This window comes from Chrysemys picta, chromosome 2, assembly GCF_011386835.1.
Source record: "Chrysemys picta bellii isolate R12L10 chromosome 2, ASM1138683v2, whole genome shotgun sequence".
NCBI classification, from domain to species: Eukaryota; Metazoa; Chordata; order Testudines; family Emydidae; genus Chrysemys; species Chrysemys picta.
The window spans coordinates 145,527,157-145,545,636 of record NC_088792.1 but is presented as its reverse complement, the minus strand read 5'-3'; the positions used below and the strand labels follow the sequence as shown (position 1 = coordinate 145,545,636).

Below are 18,480 nucleotides of genomic sequence, written 5' to 3'. Positions count from 1 at the left end.
AAACAAGGTTTTTATGGGTAGTCGGTATACAGTGTAACTATCTTAGATTTCCTCTTTGCAGCAATATCAGAGGGGTAGCCATGTTAGTCTGGATCTGTAAAAAGCGACAAAGAGTCCCGTGGAACCTTATAGACTAACAGACGTATTGGAGCATAAGCTTTCGTGGGTGAATACCCACTTCGTCAGATGAATGTGGAGATTTCCAGAGGCAGGTATAAATATGCAGGCAAGAATCAGTCTAGAGATAACGAGGTTAGTTCAATCAGGGAGGATGAGGCCCACTTCTAGTATCTCTAGGCTGATTCTAGCCTGCATATTTATACCTGCCTCTGGAAATCTCCACTATATTCATCTGATGAAGTGGGTATTTGCCCACGAAAGCTTATACTCCAATACGTCTGTTTGTCTATAAGGTGCCACAGGACTCTTTGTCTCTTTGAAACAGGGTATTGTCATAGCAGCATCTGTATCAATTAAAAAAAAATCCTTTAAAAAAAATGCTGCTTAATGCACAATGTGGCTCCTCAAGGTCCTGGCAGATGAGGATAATGACCTCTTCCTACACTTACACTTTAATGGCATAGATAGGACCCAGAATGCTGGACTGTATAGTAAAACTCTGTTTTATTTCTTTTTTGATATTTATTGTTTTACCGTCATGGTTGTTTGTCAGTACTATGCTAAAGGTGTAGGGATGCTGTTGAAACAGTTTAGGTAGTACAATACTAATAAAAAAGGGGTGTTTTTTTGTGCATTCAATTTTAACAGTAGTGCTGAATGTTTAATTTGCTATAAAAATTGATTTAACAAAACTAGCTACCCTTTTTTTCTCATGGGAGTTTCATGAGCTGTTTGCAGTTTCCTGGAACTTGTTTGTTATTCAGATCTATTTGCCATATCTTCTTGAATTTTTTACCATATGGATTGATGATAAATACTTGAATTTCAAATGGTCACTTATGTGTGATTGGTCAGAGAAGTCAGGTGATTCTTTTTGTTCCTTGACAGAATGAAAGTGAAAGCACTTCTCGTGCAAATATATGTATGTGAGAATTTAAAATCTGGTTTCTGTGAATAGTTATGCAGTTGGCTTTAAAATATGCTTTTTGCAAATATTTATGCCAGTGAAATTTTATAACTAGAATATGAAAATGAAAGCACCAAGGCTAGTGCCAATTTGATTCATTTTAAAAGTACAAATCAATACATATTTTTTACTTTATTCACCAAATAAATAGGAATAACTCTATTTAAATTTTTCTGTGGTGTCAAAGTAGATTTAAAAATTAACTAAAAAATGGTTCTTTCTTCAAGGAGCTCAGTCAGGATATCACCCTTAGTATTTAGAATCTGAAAAGTGTTTGCCATTCAATTATAAGGATTTTAAAATAGGTCTACTTTGTGTCTTAGAATTAAATGTCATTTTAGCAATTGGGTATTTTATGATTACAGCCCTTTTAGTATTAGGCATAAAGTAAAGTGTAACAAAGAAATTATACTATAATTTTTAATGTTTTAAATATTAATAGGAATGTTTAGTTAATGAGCAATAGATAGATGCTTTTAAGGGGAAAAAGTCCTCTGATTAATCAAAGGAAAGAATTACATTTGTGAGTTTCCAAGGCTGTAGCTACGGACACAGGAATAAGTGAAACAAAATGATTGTGGGACACATGAAAAATGAATATTCTGTATCTATAATAAATACCTATCCTACAGAGTATGATTGAATATTTTGCATATTTAGTCATACAGAAGTAGAGTGATTATTAGTATCTGAAACGTACTAACACTATGTAATATTATATTAAAAGAACACTAAGGTTGCAAAGTCAAGCATGTAGGTCAGAAAATATCAGAATGAAGTTTGTCTGCACCACTTTAATTTGTCCCACTTATCTATATGCATTTATATAGATTTGCATAACATAACCTAGGAAGTCTATGGCAGAGTCAAGAATAGAATCCTGTTCTCCCCTCTCTACTGAATGAAGCAGAATTCTTGCAGAACAAATAGTATATGATAATATAATTAAAGACTGTATCATAATGCACTTTCTAAAACTTGCTGTGCATATCTTAACTTGTTCTGCTTCTTTTTCTTTGCAGACACCATCCACCTCCGCATTCCAGAATCTTCCCCAGTTGGCACTGCCATTGGCAGTGTAAAAGCCACTGATGCTGACACTGGGAAAAATGCAGAAATGGAATACAGAATAGTTGATGGCGATGGAACAGATATGTTTGACATTGTGACACAGAAGGACACACAGGAAGGCATCATAACTGTGCGCAAGGTGTCTATAATCAGTAACAACCACTGAATGATTTTGGTATAGAGGACTGATGTAAATCCCAGTGTTGTACATTAAACACTTGCAAGAGCTACCACAGAGCTGTATCTTAGAGCTTGTACTGTTTCCCTGTACTTAGAATAGGAAATAATTGGTATTTGAGCTATTACTGAGAAGTAGGAGTATAAAGGGCCATCTCCAATATACTGCCACGATCATCACTGATTTTAGTACAAGTTTGTTTGATGTTTGACTCACAGTTTTTCAGCAGGTACTAGAAACAGGTTTCAGTGTATTTCAGAGAAATACTGTACTGCTATAGTATAGGGAATTACTGTATCCAAAATACAAGTGCACAGTAACTCTTTTTTTATAACTGTAGTATCACAGGGCAACCGCATCACAATCAGTAACTGCCAGCCAGGGCTTAGTAGCATGCAATCTTTACAGAATAATAACAGCAGTTAAGAGTGTGGGATTTTCTAAAATACCTAAGACAGTTGAATGCCTAACCATAGCTAGAGCACTGTGGATTTCTTAGCACTGGTCTACATTACAAAGTTAGATCAGCTTAACTACATTGCTCGGGCAGGGCTGTGAAAAATTTCATGCCCTGTGCGATGTAGTTAAGTAAGCTTAAGCTCCGGTGTAGACACAGGTAGCTTGACAGAAGAATTCAACAGAAGTTGACCTACCTACCACATCTTGGAGAGGTGGATTTACTACAGCAATGGAAGAATGCCTTCCGTCACTGTAGTAACTATCTACACTACAGCAGCACAGTTGTTGCTTTTCAAGTGTAGACATACCCTTAGTTTCAGCTGTGTGTCATTTTCACAGTGAAAATGTAGGAAAGACATTGTCATGTATGTGCACACATGCTTTGTTTAGTCCAATTTTATGATCAGGTCATCATTCCTGCAAATTTCCAAACAGAGTCCTCAGTTCACACCATTTTCCCCAAGACCCAGAAGCATTATGAATTTCATACTTCTTGGAAGCATCAAGTGTTCCTCTTCCTCTGGTGCTTCAGAGCACATACATTTATAAATGAGCCAAAAATATTTTGCTTTTAATGTTTTTGCTGGAACTTGTGACTCATTGAACAAGGCATAAGGTGAGAGCTCAGAGTATTCTTATTCTTGTATAAGGATTATGGATCAGTCCTAAAGTTGTTTGATTTGTATTGGTGGTAGAGTTAGCTTGTTGCAAATAATTTAACTGACATAGTAGCTCATTTTTTCCACCTGTTTCAGAAGTGTTCATGAGCTCCTCCTAGTTTTTGTGAATATATTTGTTTTACATAGAAGTATTCATTGAGAGTTTATGGGAACAAATTTGAGCCTTTGGGTTGTTCATAAACTATTGAATTTGACTATTTGCTATTGATTATTCATAATGTATTTTAGTCATCTAAGTCACACAGTTGTATAGTTCTGTTCATGCTCTCTGATTAGACCACTCAAACTTTATAAATGGGAGAATAATGAATTATGGTTACAGGGCTAGCTGGACATTTGTCCTCTTTCTGTCTTAGTATGTCCCCTAAGATCTCAGGCATCTTTCCTCTACATATCGCAGGGTGGAATTTCACAATTTCTCTGATTCCTAGACCAGGCCCTGGGCTACAGCATGCTGTGTATAAACTGTTATTACGCTGCATGCCTGACTGAGCTCAGGCACCTGCAGTTTTTCCCTTTAGGAGTCTTTGATCAGATAGTGACCAGACGGCCTTCTTAACACCAAAGTACTATTTATTGTATCAGGAGGGACAAAACGTTACAGAGAAAAGGAGAATTTTAAAACAACGAACAATCCACACATATGACTGTCTTACCTAGACTGGTATCATCCCCTGATAGTAACGTAGGCAGAACTAACTTCTTCAGACCCTACAATGGGGTTGTATGCCTCAGACTGCTTTCCCTGAGCAACTACCACCTCTCTTTTGAGAGAAGGCCCTTTTAATCCTGTCAGAGTTCTTTCATCCTTTTGTGTTCATAGGCCTTTACCTGTTCTGATCAAAACCATTTTTGTGGGTTGGTCGGAAAGGAGGCACAATCATTCAAGTTAATGATCCCAATATTGTTTAACTCTTACATGTTTGCTAAGAGGTGGCTTATTTTGAGCCATTCTTTTTCTTCCTGCCTTTTTTTTTCCAGGCAGATTCCTGTTGAGTTAAACCAATATAGTCTTAAATAAAACACCCCAATAACCAGGCCTACGCATAGAATTCATAAATTATTACAGAGCAGTTCCAAATCCATCACAAATAGCTCATAACAAAGAACACATTTCTGGACTAATAATTATGTGTGTTACAGCTTTTGGACTTTTAAGGATTCGTGCTCTTCTTCATGAATGAAAATGAATAATATTGCCCCACAAATAACAGGGAACCAAACTCACTGTGTGTGTATTTGTGAAAATATTCACAAGTCAATTTTTATATTATTCAACCAGTTCTAATTGAGGATTTCCAGTGCATCTTCCAGTAGTGAACAACTAACACACAATTGATCTTCTGCTACTCCACCCAAAATGTAGATTAAGGGCCCCATTCAGCATTAATTATAATGAAATTTAAGTACATGCTTGAGTGCCTTCCTGAATAGGGATGGGATATCTTAGGACTTGTCTTTGTGTACAGTGCTACAGTGGTGCACCACTGCAGCTATGCTGCTGTAGTGCTTTCGTGAAGATGCTACTACGCCGACGGGAGAGCTTCTCTTGTCAGTGTAGTTAATCCATCTCCTGGAGAGGCGGCAGCTATGTTGATGGGAGAAGCTCTCCCATCGATGTAGCGCTGTCTACAAGGAGGGTAGGGGGTTAGGTGAGTAAAACTGCATCGCTCAAGGGTGTGGATTTTTCACATTTGAGTGATGTCATTACACCAATATAGATCTGTAGTGTAGACCTGGCCTAAGGTGCTGAAAGGTAAGCACTTGTTTAGGTATTTTGTTGACTTGGGGTTTAAAATCATACATGTGGTGGACTGCATTGCTCAGGGGATTTGGTAATGAGCTGCAAGGCCTTTCACTTCCAACTGATGGGTTCATACCCAGCTTGCATCATTACATGCTGCAAATTATTATTATCAGATAGCCATTTCTGAGTTTCAATTCCTTGTGGACAAATTGCTGCATTTCAACTGGTATCTTCAGTGGCAGTCTCAGTAAAAAGGCATCGAGAATGGGCTTGGAGACATAATTACTCTTCCTTCTACTCTGATTTCTCTTCATAACAAGGTGGAGCAGAGAATGAGGAAGAAAGTTTCCATTGCCTGTACTATACCTCTTCTGCTGATACAGAGAATATTTAAATCCCCAAAGCTGTCAGCTTGGCATCTTTCATGAGCACTAATTTTATAAGTTTTAGTGGGGAGGGGAATTTTTAAATGAGCCTCTAGAATCCATTTTGATAAGTGAAAACCACGGGTTTGATATATCCCCGTTGTTTTGTGTGAGCTAATGAAGTCTGCTCTGCAGTCAGACAGGTAAATTCTCAGCCTGCTCATTCTCTCTATATCATTAATTAGCTACCACTTTTCATCTGTGACAGTTGCAGCGAAATTGGGGAATGTCTACACAAAATGGATTCTAATTATAACCCTGAACCCTTCTCTTTTCATTTTAAAAGTAGCTGCTGACAAAATGTCAAATCTATTTTGCAAAAAATTCTCTGATCTTGGATTCATGAAATTCAATGAAAATGAGCAGGATTAAGTACTGATTTTTTCCCAGTAAGGTTTTAAATCTTTGGTTCAAAAATTTTTTTTTTGCAAAATTACAGTTGGCGGCTTAGGTCTGTTTAAATTTATTTCTCCTTAAGCAATAAAACTCAGACAAGTGTATGTACATGCCTTTTCCACATAAGAATGGCCACACTTGGTCAGACCAATGGTCCATCTAGTCCAGTATTCTGATAGTGGATGATGCCAGATGCTTCAGAGGGCATGAACACAACAGGGCAATTATGAAGTGATCCATCCCCTCTTGTCCAAGTCCCAGCTTCTAGCAGTCAGAGGTTCAGGGACACTCAGAGCATAGGATTGTATCCCTGACCATCTTTACTAATAGCCAGTGATGGACCTATCCTCTGTGAACTTACCTACTTCTTTTTTGAACCAAATTATCCTTTTGGCCTTCACTGCTTCCCCTGGCAATGAGTTCCACAGGTTGACTGTGTGCTGTGTGAAGAATTACTTCCCTATGTTTGTTTTAAAATGCCTGCTGTTAATTTCATTGGGTGATGTCTGGTTCTGGTGTTATGCGAAGGGATAAATATCACTCCTTTATTCATTTGCTCCATGCCATTCATGACTTAGACCGTTCTGTTAGCTTTTTTGTCTGCTGCTGCACATGAACAGATGAACTATCCACAATGACTCCAAGATCTCTTTCTTAAGTGGTAACAGCTAATTTAGACCCCATCATTTTGTATGTATAGCTGGGATTATGCGTCCAGTGTGCATTACTTTGCATTTATCAATATTGAATTTCATCTGCCATTTTCTTGAGCAGTCACTCAGTTTTGTGATAACCCTGTGCAACTCTTCACAGTCAGCTTCAGACTTAACTATCGTTAGTAATTTTATATTGTCTGCAAACTTTGCCACCTCACTGCATACAGCTTTTTCCAGACCATTTATCAATATATGGAACTGCTCTGGTCCCAGTGCAGATCCTGGACTGTGCTATTTACCTCTCTCCACTGAGAAGACTGACTATTTATTCTTACCCTTTGTTTCCTTTCTTTTAACCAGTTACTAATCCAGGAGATAACTCTCCCTCTTATGCCAAGACTGCTTACTTTGCTTAAAAGCCTTTGGTGAGGGACCCCGTTTGTTTGTAGAACCTTCTCAAAGAATTCTAATAGATTGGTGTGACACGATTCCCCTTTACAAAAGCCACTTACTCTTTTCCAACATATCATGTTCATCTATGTTCACCTTCCTGCAAATGTTTCCTGAAGAAATTTGGCATTATGGCCCTGATGCTGCAATTGTTCCACTAGCACAAGTCCCATTCGCTTCAATAGAAGGTCTAGGTGTGGAATGCTTGTCAGATTTGATCCTGTATTTGTGAAACATCAGCAAAATTCATCGAACAGTTGATAAGTTTGTAGGTGAAAGTTTGTACAGAAAAATCTGTTTTGAGAATAGCAATTAATACGTTTCACTTTTGGAATTTTTTCAGATTTACACTAAGCAGTTCTACCTAGCTGCAGGTGCTACTGTAATACAAGTACCGGTAATAATAAGTGATGATTCCCACTGAAGTCAATGGACATTTTGGTTACTTAAGGAACTGGGTCCCTATTCTGTAGAGCTGTGGAAAACGACTCTCTGGATTTTCCTGTGAGGTTCTGAGTGCCATTAGCACCTATTAATCACAGTGGAGTTATACCATTTTACATCAGCTGATGATTTGGCCCATTATGTCTTTACTTCCCCTATGTATCCAATGCATACAGTGTAATTTAATAAAGTTTATTTCCCCTTTTCCTTCCCCATAGCCACTGGACTATGAGACCAGAAGGCTTTATACACTGAAAGTAGAGGCTGAGAATACCCATGTGGATCCACGATTTTATTATCTGGGGCCTTTTAAAGATACTACAATTGTAAAAATCTCTGTGGAAGATGTGGATGAACCTCCTGTCTTCAGCAGATCCTCTTACCTTTTTGAGGTGCATGAAGATATCGAGGTGGGGACAATCATAGGAACTGTGATGGCACGGGATCCTGATTCTGCTTCAAGCCCTATCAGGTAATGTCATGGTCTCTCTATATACCTCGTGATTAAAAAAAAAAATACAAAAACAAACAAGAAAATGTGTGGAGAAAATGGTTTCCCTTTCAAATTGCAGTTGATGAATGTTGAGGTAGCTTTTCCACCCTGGGACTGGGGAGAGGAGAGCAGGGAGGAATTTCTGAGGTCTGAAGGAGAAGAACCCTTCTTCTGTACAACTACTAATGTTCACAAGGGAGAGCCCCTCATCTGCAGACTGTAGGAGATACACAGGAGGTGATCTTTACCTGGGTGCATGCATAAGCTCCCTGGTAACTCTTTAGGCAGTTCATCAGCCCTTCTGAGCCTCAAAACTGTAGAACTTCCCTTGCGGTGGGCCTCTGCAAGTTGATCTACCCTTGCCTCCTACTGTGAGCCTTAGGGTCCTCATTATTGCCCACCAATACATCTCCAGGAGGCTTGTTGGCACCACCCCAATTCTCCACCACCACTTTCAAGCCCTAGATGAGCCTAGGTAAGCTTTCCAGGCCCTCCTGTGCCTAAGCCTGTGGGGTTTAGAGACCCCTGATAAGCCTATGGTCCATGGGAGGGTGGGGGCTGTTGAACCTCCTAATATTTTCTCATGTCAAGCTCAGGGGATCCAATGATAGGATGAAATCCCACTCTAGGCTACTCCCCTTTCTTCTATAATCCTCCTAAGGTCCATAGGAGCAGGTCTGCCTTCCTTCATTGAGCTGATTCCACTAAGTTTTACCACTCTCCTTTTGACTTGGTTCTGCCTCCCCTCCCAACAAGTGTAAACTTTAGAAGAGAGATAAATTAGATGAAGTAATATCTTTTAAATATCTTTTATTGGAGCAACTTTTGTTGGTGGAAGAGACAAGCTTTCAAGCATTTGTCCTCAGGTCTTGAGAAGGTAACAAGGCTGTCTGAACTAATTACAAGTCAGGACAGATTGATACACCTATGGGGTTCACACAGGTTGTAGGAGACCACTTAAAATAAAGTGGACAGGTAAGGGTTAGCAGCTTGTGGGGTGTGTTACAAACTGTTGTAATGAACCATAAAACCAGTGTCTCTGTTCAGTCTGTATTTTTTAATGTCTAACAAAGTTAGGAATTTACATTCCCTGGATAGTCTTTTAAAAGTATTATGCAGATTTCCTTTGAGGATGAGAACTGAGAGGTCATACATGGAGTGATCTTGTGTGAAAAGTTTTCACCGCAGGTGATGATTGAAGACTATCTGAGGGGGTTTGGGGAAAATTTACTTTAGGATGTGGTCCCCATCAAGTATGGGATGTGATTGTTTAGTGATACCCCATATGGGTTCTAACATGGGGCAGCACATGACAACTAGGGGTGTGCAGTCAGTGGAATTTTTGTTTGTATTGACACAGGTTCTCCTGGGTATTTGGGTGTCCCTTTCCATTATATCATTTACCTCTTAGGTAAATGTGTATCCCAGACTTTCTCTGCAGAGCTAATTCTGTGGTATCCGAGTACCTGGCTGTAAATAAGATTTCTTGGTGTGTACGTAAATGTAGTGACCTGTGGGTTTCTTGTATATAGTTGTTTGTAGGGTGTCAATATTGAAGCTGATCATGATGTCCAGGAAGTTGATGTTGATGTGGGTGTATTCTAGAGAGAGTTTGATGGATTGGGTGGTTGTTGAAATTCATGAGGAAGTATAGGTTGTCTGTCCAGAAGATGAAAATATCATTGATGTGTCATGTACAACCAAACCAACAATATATTGGAGACGCACTTGTATATTGCTGGTTTTGTGATGCATTTTTCGACAAATTCTTCCTCAAAGTGGCCCATGAAGAGGTTGCTGTATTGGAGAGCCATCCTAGTACCTATGACTGTTTCCATGGTTTGAACAAAGTGTTTGTTGTTAAACAGGAAGTTGGTGTGGGTGATGTCCAAGTTTTGTACATTGTCTTGTAGGAATTTTAGGCAGGCAGCAATGCCCTCATGGTGAGGAATGTTGGTCTATAGTGAGGTGACATCCCTGGGGGCAAGGATGGCATTTGGGGGGGGAGAGGGGTTGTTAATATTGCAGAGTTTCTGGAGAAAGTCAGTCATGTCTTGGCACAAGTTGGCCCTTTGTGCTGTGAGTGATTTGAGGAGGACTTCTGAGAGTCCTGATATTCCTTCAGTGAGAGTACTGTGGCCAGATTATGATGGGTCTGTCTGGGTTCCCTTGTTTGTGTATCTTGGGATGCATGTAGAAGGTCCCTGGGCGATGAGGCTGTAGAGCTTTTTCTTGGACTGTTGGGGAAGGATTTGATGGTATCTTTAAATTCCTTTGTGCACTGGTGTTGGGTGGTCTTTGAGTTCTTTTTAGTAGGTGATGTCAAGAGCTTTCTGTTGGCCTCGTTGATGAAGCCATCAGTTTCAAAGACTAGGATTGTGCCTCCTTTGTCTGCACTATGTGGTTGGATTTCAGGGACTGCATACCAATCCTCTCTGTGGTAGAGAGATTGTGGGGGATGTAGTGTTTCTCTGACCACTACATATTATTCCAAATATGCTGAACAGCTAAGCAGACCTCAAAAAACGGAGGAAGTATCTCCTGCGCCTTACATATTCCAGAATGGAACACTCCAACAAGAAAATATAACATGCTTCCACATACTGGATGGAAAAAAAAAATCAGGAAGCCTACCTCGAGTCCATGCAGGAAACCCAAACCAATCTCTGAGCACTAAGTTTTAGAAGACTATTAGGACTTTGGTTGCATTTGACAAATGTGTCAAAATATGTGTATGTCTTGTCTGATTTACTTCAAATATGGTAGACACAAAGCATCATTTACCATCTATGAGGCCAATATTTCTTTGTTTGTAGATTTTGAAGGATGGTAAAACTGGGCTTGTAAAGAAAACTGAATTGCAGCCTCACTTATGATGACTACTCTGGGTGGAAGAGTAAGATAGCAGATGAAAATTTTGAACCTCTGAAGCACACAGTATTGACAATGGATTTAAATATTTCTCCTTTATCGATTCTAACTTCATGTGACAACTGAAAATCTAAGTAGTCAGGTTTTAGAATCCGTGATCTTAAAAGGAACAATGATGGTGGTTTCACTTGTGTTGTCTCTGACGCAGCTTGATGAATGGAACCACTTCAACAGAATAAGCTATTTGCCCCCGTCATGCTCTATTATTGATATAGCATAATAGACTGAAGATGCTGTCACATCATCACTCTCTGTCATGTTAGTGTTTCTTCCACTGAATGACAAAAGGTAATTCAGTACAGGCAAGACACGTGAACTAATGGGCGTAATGGCAGAGCTTTAAAGAAAAAAAGTGAAAAGAATCAACGAGTCTTGATTTAAGTTGTTCAAGGAACAGATCAAGGCAGGACTTTCCACATATATGGTAGTAGAACATATAAATGTGTATGATTCTTTACCTTTTTTGTTATTTCTGTTTTCTGCTGGAAAAAACTAACAAATTCCATAGTAGGGGTCAAATTCAGCCCTCCAGTGTGCATATGTTGACTCTATTAATTTCAATAATAGCCTCACACTTCTATTCAAAGAATACAGCTCTTCAAAATGAAGATTATAACATTTTAGTTACTACCAAACCATCACCAGACAGCTATAGAATAGCAGATATTACAGGAGACAATGGATAGCTAATATTTTGCCTTCTTTATTTAGACGGGTTGTGTCCTTTTGTAATAAGGTTAGCCTGGATAAAGCTTTAATGAGATTTGCTATTTAAAAAAGAAAAAATTGGGCAGCTTAAGAAGTTGCCTATGTTTCTTTTTTCTTGTTGTTTTAACTAATGGAGATGAGCCGCCCTCTTCCAAAGCTTGGTGTAATCTGAATCCAGGTCCAGATCTGCATTCTACATGCAATCTTTACCTCTAAAAGGGTATGCCTACACATCCTGGGGCAGCAAACCTCCTTGCCCAGTTTGAGGGGCTTGTGGGCTTGTGCTACTATGCTAAAACTAGCTGTCTAGATAGCACTTAGAAATTGCAGCTTGGGCTGGAGCTCAGGCTCTAAAGCCCAACTCTCTCCCTAGGTTTCTGAGCCTGAGCTCCAACATGAGCCCCAATATCTACACAGCAATTTTTAGCATAGCAGCGCATGCCCTGTGAGCCTGCGTTTGTCGATCTGAGCTGGGAGGCTAGCTGCTGCAGGCTGTATAGGCATACCCAAATAGTCCAAACCAAAGCCAAGATCCAAACACCCCGAATTTTAGGTAGGATTCAAAACTCAGTGTTGTATCTGAAGTCTGTAGCTCAGCTCTTCCCTTTCATAGAAATACGATTTTTAAAGTGAAAATAGGCTACAACTACAGATAAACTGTGTGGCCTGCTGCTTCCTGTGGCACTATTCTTTTTTTAACAGACTTGAGTAGCAATAGGGCTATTGTCTGGGATTTAGAAGATCAACAGTAGCATCTGCAGGCTTTTAAGAACACTGGGATGATGTAGAAGGTGTATGGTTACATAACACATACATAACCAAATATTTTGGGCTTATAAAGATAATAGGATTGAATCTTATTTATCTGGGTTATGGAACTGTGATGTGAGAAGTAACTCAAACAGCTGCATCACCTGTACTATCGAACTTGACTTTTCTCCACATTAAAAAAATACGTTGATGGCTACAGAATCACTGCTAGGAAATATAGACATATTGATGAAATATAATTTCACCAAAACTTGCCAGGCACTAGGGAATTTTCCTTAATTATAACTTGTAATTTGGCCACCTGGTTCAGAACTAACACAAACCTTTTACCCCATCTTTGAAGCAAATATTTTGTGTGGTTTCAAAATGTTCATATCGGTTTATTTTATTTCTGTCATTTTTGCATACCTCTACACTTCCTAGTTTAATTGGGACTGGAAGCATCAAAATATCGTGAGAAAGGCTATTCCCATGGTACACTATTTCCAGCCTGGTGAAATCAGTAAACACTGGGAATACAAAGACAGGGTTTTGTGAAGGTTCTAGATCATGTACCTTCACAAAAGCACCCAAACTCTTGGATGATTCTCCAAACAAGATCATACCTGCATACTATTAGAGGTACTGAACAGGGTTTTAAAAAGAACTCAGTGTTGGCCTAACTATGCTCCCAATAAATGAAGAGTTAGACAAACCTTCAGTGCTTTTGGAAATCCCATGATACACCCATCAAAAGGCCCTGATCCTTCATTTACCTCCAACCCATCACTGACTTTAGGGGCAATTTTGGGTGCAGGAGAAATGCAGGTTTGGGTCCTAAATGCAAAGAATCAGAGAGCAATCTGATTATTGATTTCAGTTTGCCACCATGTGACAAAATGACTTTCTCTACAAGTCAATGGAAGGTTTGCCCATATGAGTATTTGCAAGACAAAGGCTTTGCAGTACTGTACAAGGTTTCTTAATATCAGTAGCTTCATTAAAACTGAAAATCCTGCCAGTTAACATACTTTTAACATTTTTTATTTTGATTTTTTTAGAACTTGATTTCTTTTAAATAAATCTACATTAAACTAGGAGGTGAAAGCTTGAAACAGTTATTTCAAAAAGCTCAGAAATGAGTCATCAGTCTGACATGTTTTTTCAAACTGAAAGAGAATTTTCCTCTCAGGAAAAAAGTGTTTAATTACTGATTTAAACAATGTTTTCCCCCCACTCCCTATAATTATTCATATTTTAATACAATATCATTTAGTTAAAAAGAAAATATTCACAGAAGCCTATGAAAGTTACAGAATAAATTGCAAGAGTAAATATAATTGATAAATCTATATTGAGATCATTCTTAGGATTTGTATTTTTCTGTGTATTAGGTTAATATTTTAAGAATTATTTTAAGTATTTTTGTTTTTAGTTTCAGGGACAGTCATCAACGTAACTAACAGATGACCTGCACAGCATTTTAAAAAGCTTAAACTTGCAGTAACTAAGCATTTATTTCATCTAAATTATCTCATCTATCATTTCTGATAGAATGTGTAAAGAATTTGAATGTTATACAGATATATTGTAAGGTAAAGTTGCTTCTTTTCATTTTCAATCACTTACATAACAATTTTTTTCTTCCTTTATCATGTTTAGATTTTCTTTGGATCGTCATACTGATCTTGACAGAATATTTAATATACACTCTGGAAATGGATCCATCTACACTTCCAAACCACTTGACCGCGAGATATCACAGTGGCACAATCTTAGTGTTATAGCAGCCGAGATCAGTAAGCCAAATCTTTTTAGTTTTCCTTCGTTTAAAAAATGATTTAAATACTTCTGGCACTCAGAATAAATTTCTTAAAAATAAATAGCGTTAAGTCCAACTGCTGGTGCTCTATACATCTTTTCATTCATCTCAGACATTTACAAGAATCCATTTTGATTACAAGTAAACAGAATAAACCCGAGGTAGCATTAAGATTACTACATCATTGCACCTAATTCCAGTCCCACTGACCCAAAAGATTTTAGGTGACAAAAAAAATCTGAGGTTCTTCAAGTCAACTCATGGGGAGCATTCATTATTAAATTCTCTGTTTTAGGGTAAGCACTATATCACTGGTAAAAGCAATACTTTCTGATGATAAACATGGCTGGTGCCACCATTCTTCAGACTGCTGGCCACTGTGATAAATGTGTTATTCCATAGTATTTTCATACTGTGGAGATTGAAGGCCCTTCTGTGCTTAAACTGAACTATTAAACTCATTTCTTTGTGAGGATATTTTGAGAGAATTTAACTTCTCAACTTAGTTGTTGTAATTAGGTCTCTCTAAAAAGGTATACTAATATTTTTGGAAAAGGTCAGGTCTTTTAAGGGCAATCAATCTGCATAATAATTGCTTGAAATTCATACCTGCCAGATTCTACAGTCACCATCCCTTTATAATGTATTTCTGAGCTTCTTTGAAGAGAAAAGGCAATATTGGAATATTTAGGACATTGTTTTTCATGATGTTCAGATTTTTGTTCTGTTTGCCATTTTAAAGAAATTTACTATGTCAAGTAGACATAGCTACAAACACTGATACTGAAATACAGTGGAACCATAACCTGAATTCTTCACAGATTGCTCCCAAGATACCACAGCATGTCATATACCCAGTCAATACAATGATTCAGGATCCATCTTCATTGTTTCCAGAACAATGCAAAAACATATAAATTATTAATATAGTTCGGTAGAGGAGTTCTCAGAAATGGGTGATGTATGCATGATTGCCTTGCACTAAAGAGTAAGTACCTCAAAAATTAAAAACAAATAAAACCCTATTCAGTTTAGTGCTGCAAATTTGCATCCAATCCTACTCCCACAGAAGTCAGTGGGAATATAAGCTCTTTATTTGGTTGATTTAAAAAACAGCTATTATAAATTTATATTTTTTTCTTACAGTAATTTAAACATGTAGCCCGTGATTCTATTCTGACTCACACCAGTTTTACACTGGTGTAATATTTTTTTCTTTAATTAAGTGTCTACAGTGCCAAGTTCACTGTAATTTAAGGTTTCCTGTGCCAGTAATACATTTTAACGTTTGTAGAAGATCTCTCTCTATATCTATATTATATAAATATTGTTGTATTTAAAATAAATAAGGTTTTTAAAATATTTAAGAAGCTTCATTTAAAATAAAATTAAAATGCAGATCTTATCAATTTAGTGTGATCCTTGCCTGGGATCCTTGTCTGGGGTTCCAGCCACCAGCCCCACTCAGCTCGCTGCCGGTCTGGGGTTCCATTCACTCAGCCAGCAGTGGGCTAAGTGGGCCGGTGGTGGGCTGAGTGGGGTTGGGGGGGGGGAGGGTGAGCGTCTCAACCCGCTTCCGGTCTGGGGTCCCGGCCACCGGCCCCGCTCAGCCCGCCACCGGCCCCGCTCAGCCCGCTGCCAGCTGAGTGAATGGAACCCCAGACCGGCAGCAAGTTGAGCGGGGCTGGTGGCTGGAACCCCAGACAAGACTCCCAGGCCCTGCTCACACTGCCGGTCTAGTCTGGGCTGAACGGGGGCCGGTGGCCGGGACCTTAGACTGGCAGTGGGCTGAGCAGCTCAGTCCGCTGCCGGTCTGAGATCCCGGCTGCGGGCACCACTCAGCCCGCTGCCAGCCTGGGGTTCCATTAACTCAGACCGGCGGTGGGCTGAGCAGTGCCGGTGGCCGGGACCCCAGACCATCAGCGGGCTGGTCTGGGTTTCTGTCCACCAGCTCCTGCCAGCCGGGATCCCAGCCACCGGCCGGCCTCAGCCCGCTACCAGCCTGGGGGGTCTGCTCAACCAAACTGGAAGGAGGCTGAGTGGGGCCAGCGGCTGGGACCCCGACTGGCAAGGGGCAGCAGTCAGAACCCCAGACCAGCAGCAGGCTGAGTGCTGCTGGAACCCTAGACCGGCAGTGGACTGAGCCGCTCAGCCCCCCACCCAGCCCGCTGCCAGCTGAGTGAATGGAACCCCAGGCCGGCAGCGGGCGCTGGCTCCCGCCAGCCGGGGTCTCAGCCGCTGGCCTGCTCAGCTCGCTGCCAGCCTGGGGTTCCTTGGGGGTCCCCAGGCCAGCAGCGGGCACTGAGTGGGGCCAGTGGCCGGGACCCCGGCTGGCAACGGGGCAGCAGCCGGAACCCCAGAGTGGTGGTGGGCTGAGCCACTCAGCCTGCCGCTGCGTGCCATCAAATATCGGCTCGCGTGCCACCTTTGTTCTACTGATTTATAAAAGGGGAAGTGAAAGGAAAATCGGATCCTGAGAATATCCTTTTAGAATATGTTTGTCGCCAACCAGTGACAGCTCCTCAGTGTTAAACAAATTCGATAACATCCATTGCATTTTGTTTTAAAAAACAAACTTCCAGCAGAACAATACTCTTGAGCCCAACAAAAACAATTGTCATTTGATTATACTAATAGAGATACTTTTTATATATTACATTTGCTTATTTCATTAATAGAAGTAGTGTTTATCTTCATGTAAACAGCTTAATTGCGCACTAGATACCAGTAAATGAATTTGTTTTTGGCACTAAGCAAAATCTGTTCTGAACACTGACGTAGCCTGATCCTTACCTAGTATGAGACCAGGGAGCTATGCCAAATTACACCAGCTGAGGATCTGACTTGAATGCTGAGCCCTGGAAGAATTTTAAAGAAAACAAACTTGTTTTTTTTAAATGAGAGCAAGAAATCACTTCTTTCTGTTTTCATTTCTTTTCTTTTGGCAGACAATCCCAAAGATACCACTCGTGTTTCTGTTTATGTTCGAATTTTGGATGTTAATGACAATGCCCCGCAGTTTGCCGTATTCTATGATACTTTTGTATGTGAAAATGCAAGAGCTGGACAGGTATGCTTTCTGTAAATACTTTAAGCTATTTGGTTTTACTATGGCACTCAGTTTTAGGCCATATTTTAAAAATGCTCGAGAGAGCATGCTGCTTGAGAAAGAGTGCTTCTAGTACAGTTTATGAAACAAAATGAAGGAAAAGAATGGCTGTCAGTAAATCAGTCTTTAGACCTCCACAATAATACTTTACAATTGCGCCAGCATGTAAATTAACAAATTACTTTTCTTTACTTTTACAGAAATGGCTTTCTACAGGAGCTCTGTTAATTTTACTCTTAAGCTTTTGCATCCGTGGATCAGTTTTTGTTTTGTTGCTTTAGATGCCTAAGTATATAGGTCTGAAAGATGTGTTCTTAATTGGTTTCAGTGTTATCTTCCCAGAAGAAAGCAACATGCTAGAAATAATTGGTAATCAAATTAGATTTTTTTTTTTTTTCAAAAAGAGGTCCATACTATGGAGCTCAATTGTACTTTGAATTAATATTTATCAGGTTTAGAAACAGCAATTTTTATGTAAATGACAGTTTATCTCCCAAACATTTTCTGTGGGTGAATCAAACAAAAATATAAAAGATGTTAATATCTGAACTGTTTTTATAGAAACCAAACAAAATAATACAGAAAAATATATTTGATTAAAGTGAAACGACTCTGCTGCTGAATGTCTAGTTCCTACTACGCAGCTATCCATTAGGGCTGTTGGAAACCCATCAGTTTCCCTATTACTGTATTGTGTGTTCCACACACATTAATCCAAGAATAAATGCCCTCAAAAGTGGCATCAGTGGTACCAGTGGCATGTACACATCACAGTACTGTTGAAGAGAGTACGGAGGAGGAATGCAGACTTATCTGAAAATAGTTAATTTCTTGGATGCCTTTATTTCCAGATGGTATCCCATTTTATTTATTTTTCTGATTGGTTTTATAACTGTACATTCACTGCTACTGACTATGGTTATGATACACACAACTTAATCTCTCTGGGTCATTGCTAATTTAATTCTGTCCTCTTGTATATTAGTTCCTCCTTTTTTGTGACCATAATTAAAAATGACATATAGTCAAATTTAGACCTCACTGATAATAGTCTTCCCCACTGACCACTGTTTA

The 18,480-nt window shown here is 39.4% G+C and overlaps 1 protein-coding gene across 3 annotated transcripts in view; it reads left to right on the top strand.

The window, feature by feature from the left end:
• Nucleotides 1–18,480, top strand: part of CDH10 (cadherin 10) — a 155,055-nt gene that overhangs the window by 116,357 nt on the left and 20,218 nt on the right. For 2 of the 3 annotated variants that reach the window (XM_005291559.5, XM_005291561.5), the window contains exons 6-9: nt 2,110–2,297; nt 7,812–8,065; nt 14,138–14,274; nt 17,246–17,367. In XM_005291559.5, coding sequence (XP_005291616.1) covers nt 2,110–2,297; nt 7,812–8,065; nt 14,138–14,274; nt 17,246–17,367 — 701 coding nt within the window. The remainder of the gene's footprint in view (nt 1–2,109; nt 2,298–7,811; nt 8,066–14,137; nt 14,275–17,245; nt 17,368–18,480) is intronic. The other variant, XM_042859893.2, reaches the window with a different exon arrangement.